The 4544-nt window shown below is 45.4% G+C and overlaps 1 protein-coding gene across 1 annotated transcript in view; it reads right to left on the reverse strand.

Annotated features, from left to right (window-relative positions):
• LOC106816061 (mediator of RNA polymerase II transcription subunit 25-like) overlaps window positions 1–4544 on the reverse strand; it is a 35761-nt gene that overhangs the window by 9400 nt on the left and 21817 nt on the right. The window contains exon 10 of the mRNA XM_014820618.1: window positions 3070–3080. Coding sequence (XP_014676104.1) covers window positions 3070–3080 — 11 coding nt within the window. The remainder of the gene's footprint in view (window positions 1–3069; window positions 3081–4544) is intronic.

Here is a 4544-nt window from a genome sequence, read left to right on the forward strand (position 1 = left end):
ATGCGTATTATCTCCTGAGAAGAAGAATATATGCGAAGATTATGCATTTAAAAAGGAGAGGAGGTATTCTACCATAGATTTATATGATAAAATTCCATCAGTAGACCTCTCTTAAGAAATAGGAAGAAGAGACGTCCGCGTGTATCTGTGATGCGCTCATTGATTGTACATTGACTGAAGTTTTCAAATATTCCCTATCTAAACCATGTTGTTTCATAATTGCTGAAGGTTGTTTGAATAATTAATTAATACTAAAAATTATGGGAATCCAAACGGCACAGATCGTGAGCCATATATTACTCTATTGTGTTATAATTATAATTATAATATTATTATAATTCATCTATATGTTACGTAAAGTCATCCGATCACACAGAGGTCAAATCACAGAGGTCATACAGCAGATAAGCAGAATAATCTACTACATTAAATTATCTGCCCTTGGAGTACACAGAGGTTATCCAGCTGGTAATATGATAGTTATCCACTGTGACTTCTGTACAATAAGGTCAAGAAGAATAAACGAAAAACTATAGCTCGATACTTTTCAGCTTTTTATACATAACAGATATAATAAAACCGTTCGATACCGAATTTGATCTCGGGTCGTCAGCACACACGCAGACATTTCATTATACAAACATGCAAATATTCGAGAATTTTCACAGCCGGTAAAACGGCGCCCGTCGAAACATCAAGGCGCAACGAGTAAATTGACATTTACGCCATACGTTAGATAAATTGTCGACACGATTTAACACGATAGCAGTCGGTATAGAAATCACGAGAATCCGTATCTGACAAAGCTTTACCGACATACTGTTCCTGTGAGGAAACAGGCAGCACCGAAAATAACCGTAAAATAACAACCTTTTTTTGGACGAGGAATGCAATCGACACTCTCTCTCTATCTTGTTCGAAGACCAACCTGCGATTTCCCTATTCTTGACACCACCAGTAAACGCAAACGATTGTCACAGAATACAAATTATATTACAATATACGAATAAAATAAAAATTTTCAAGTTTAGAAATACTGCTAGTACAAGAACGGTAGGTGTTAGCACTATCTAATAGCTCTGACACCTCACCAATGTATGATTGGGTTGAGTATAAATACCAATAGCAACCGCAGGCTTTACAACTACATCCCCTAGAGATGGTCGTGGACTCAATAAAGGGAATGGTCAACGTTTTCAAAAATGAGTCATCGTCCGATTCGTCGCATTCTTACGCAGAGTATTTAAATTACCGATCACTCGCACGATTACGAAAAATAACGAAGAATATTGCTGCCATTTCAATTGATTTTCGTTATAATTTCGACATAATTTAATTATGAGATATCGATCCGACCCGGTTCGAGTGTGAAACGAATAAATCGATATTTACGCCATACGTTAGATAAATTGTCGACACGATTTAAACACAATAGCAGTCGGTGAAGAAATCACGAGAATCCGTCAAGCACGAGTCAGCGACTGCAGTAGAGGCGAAAGAGACGCAAACATTTAAATCAAATAAAGAGGGGGGCAGCGTCGCCTCCGAACGCGCAACTAAAAGATAAAATTTCCGTCAATATTATCCATAAAGTCTGCTCTGCCGTGCTGTGGCTGTTGCTGCTGCTGCTGCGGCGGCTGCTGCTGCTGCTGTTGCATGACAGGAGGCAGTTGTTGCTGCTGCTGTTGTTGTTGTTGTTGTTGCTGCTGCTGCTGCTGTCTCTGCAGCAGCAGCTGATGCATCTGCTGTTGCTGGGCCGCTTGCAGGTTGTGCTGCTGCTGTTGCTGCTGTTGTGGCGGCGGCGGCTGCGGCTGTGACTGTGGCTGCTGCTGCTGCTGCTGCTGCTGCGGTTGTTGCTGCGGTTGCTGCTGCAAAAATAAAATAACATTGGCATCACTTGCCCTTGCCTCAACTATAACGTGTATAATCTATAACATGTTAGTTAGTGTTAATTACAGAGTGTGGTTAATTACTAGGTGTAAATGGGAGGCCTGGACTGGGACGCAGAAACTTATCATTATCATTACTTATCATTACAACTTATCATTGTCATTACTTATCATTACAACTTATCATTGTCATTCTACTTATCACACTTAACCCAATCCTGTCATTTCCCTTGCCTCCCTTGTCCCTCGCTCGGCTTAATTCTTTTTCTACCGCCCCTCAGCTATCTTCCATGACGCATTTCCTCAGTCTCTCACACCTCTCTATCTTTCACCCAGCTATATTATGCAGGTTTCTTCAGTCCGTACGGCAGGCCTGAAATGATTGCTCGCGCATGCGCATTATCTCCCGAGAAGAATAATATTTTGCGAAGATTATGCATTTAAAATGGAGAGGAGGTATTCTATCATAGAGTTATATGATAAAATTCCATCAGTAGACCTCTCTTAAGAAATAGGAAGAAGACCTTGCATGTAAGGTGCACGCTGCATATACCAGTCAGTACAGGTACACTGCAGGTTTCTTCAGTCCGTACGGCAGACCTGAAATGGTTGATAGATATAATTTTTTGCGAAGATTATGCCCTTAAAATAGAGAAGAGGTATTCTATCATAGAGTTATATGATAACATTCTATCAGTAGACCTCTATTTAGAAATAGGAAGAATACCTTGCATGTAAGGTGCACGCTGCATATACCAGTCAGTACAGGTACACTGCAGGTTTCTTTAGTCCGTACGGCAGACCTGAAATAGTTGAGCGCGCATGCGCATTATCTCCCGAGAAGAAGAATATTTTGCGAAGATTATGCATTTAAAATGGAGAGGAGGTATTCTATCATAGAGTTATATTATAAAATTCTATCAATAGACCTCTCTTAAAAACAGGAAGAAGACCTTGCATGTAAGGTGCGCGCTGCATATACCAGTCAGTAAAAAATCTGGCTATGTTAGTGTGTTAGCGCGTGCGCAATATCTCGCCAGATAAGTTATATTTTGTGATGAATATGCATTTAATATGGTTAGGGGGTATCAATTATTAACAATGCGTAATTAACGTGCTCGTTACTCACACTTCGGCGTCGGGGCCGGCTCCGCTCAGGAACACCTGACACTGTAGAGACCGGCTGACGCGAGCGTTCGGATTCATGCTGCGACTCTTGTCCTGCCACGTGAGCGTGCCTGCAAGCACGGCCGCGCGCGAGTGAGCGTGAGGTCGCCATGACAACGTGTCGCTAACGAAGCGCGGTCGCCACGACGATGCGCCGCTAACGAAGCGTGGTCGCGCACAACAACGCATCGCTTATGAAGCGCGGTCGCCACGACGACACACCGCTAGTGAAGCGCGGTCGCCACGACGATGCGCCGCTAACGAAGCGTGGTCGCGCACGACAACGCATCGCTTACGAGGCGCGATCGCCATGACGACGCGTCGCTGATGCAGCATGGTCATTACGGCGCGACGCTGATGCAGCGTGGTTGCCACGACGACGCGGGGCTAACGCAAACTTACATTCAGATTTGTCACTACCCTTACATCTGTAGTTGTCACAAAATTTGTCACCAGACGTACATCTAGTTTTGCCACCAAACATACGTGTAGTTTTGCCACCAAACATACACCTAGTTTTGTCACCAGACATACATCTAAATCTGTCACCAAACATACGTCTAGAAGTGTCACCAACCTTATGTCCAGCATTGTCACCAACCTTACATCTACAGTTGTCACCAACCCTCACACGTTGACACAGACTAACCTGTCCAGATGGGACGTTGCGGAGGAACCTGTGGGATGCCTGCCATCGCTCCAGGGATGCCCACGCCCGCCTGCTGCGGCTGCTGCTGCTGTATGCCTGCATTCACAGGCAGGCCTGGGGTCATACCTGAGGAACACGCAATCGCTCGGTTATGGGTGGTTCAGGGAAGGGGTTAGCACGGTGGTTCAGGAAAGAGGTTAGCACTGTGGCTCAGGAAAGAGGTTAGCACTGTGGTTTAGGGAACCCTATTCGTACGGTGGTTCAGGGAAGGTATTCGCACAGTGGTTCAGGGAAGGAGTTAGCACGATGGTTCAAGGAAGGGGTTAGCACGGTGGTTCAGGAAAGGGGTTAGCACGGTGGTTCAGGGAAGATGTTAGCACGGTGGTTCAGGGAAGGTATTCGCACGGTGGTTCAGGGAAGGTATTCGCACGGTGGTTCAGGGAAGGGGTTAGCACGGTGGTTCAGGGAAGGTATTCGCACGATGGTTCAGGGAAGGGGTTAGCACGGTGGTTCAGTGAAGATGTTAGCACGGTGGTTTAGGGAAGGTATTCACACAGTGGTTCAGGGAAGGTATTCGCACGGTGGTTCAGGGAAGGGGTTAGCACGGTGGTTCAGGGAAGGGGTTAGCACGGTGGTTCAGGGAAGGTGTTAGCACGGTGGTTCAGGGAAGGGGTTAGCACGGTGGTTCAGGGAAGGTATTCGCACGGTGGTTCAGGGAAGGGGTTAGCACGGTGGTTCAGGGAAGGTGTTAGCACGGTGGTTCAGGGAAGGGGTTAGCACGGTGGTTCAGGGAAGGTATTCACACGGTGATTCAAGGAAGGTATTCGTACGATGGTTCA

This window comes from Priapulus caudatus, unplaced genomic scaffold, assembly GCF_000485595.1.
Source record: "Priapulus caudatus unplaced genomic scaffold, Priapulus_caudatus-5.0.1 Scaffold1273, whole genome shotgun sequence".
NCBI classification, from domain to species: Eukaryota; Metazoa; Priapulida; class Priapulimorpha; order Priapulimorphida; family Priapulidae; genus Priapulus; species Priapulus caudatus.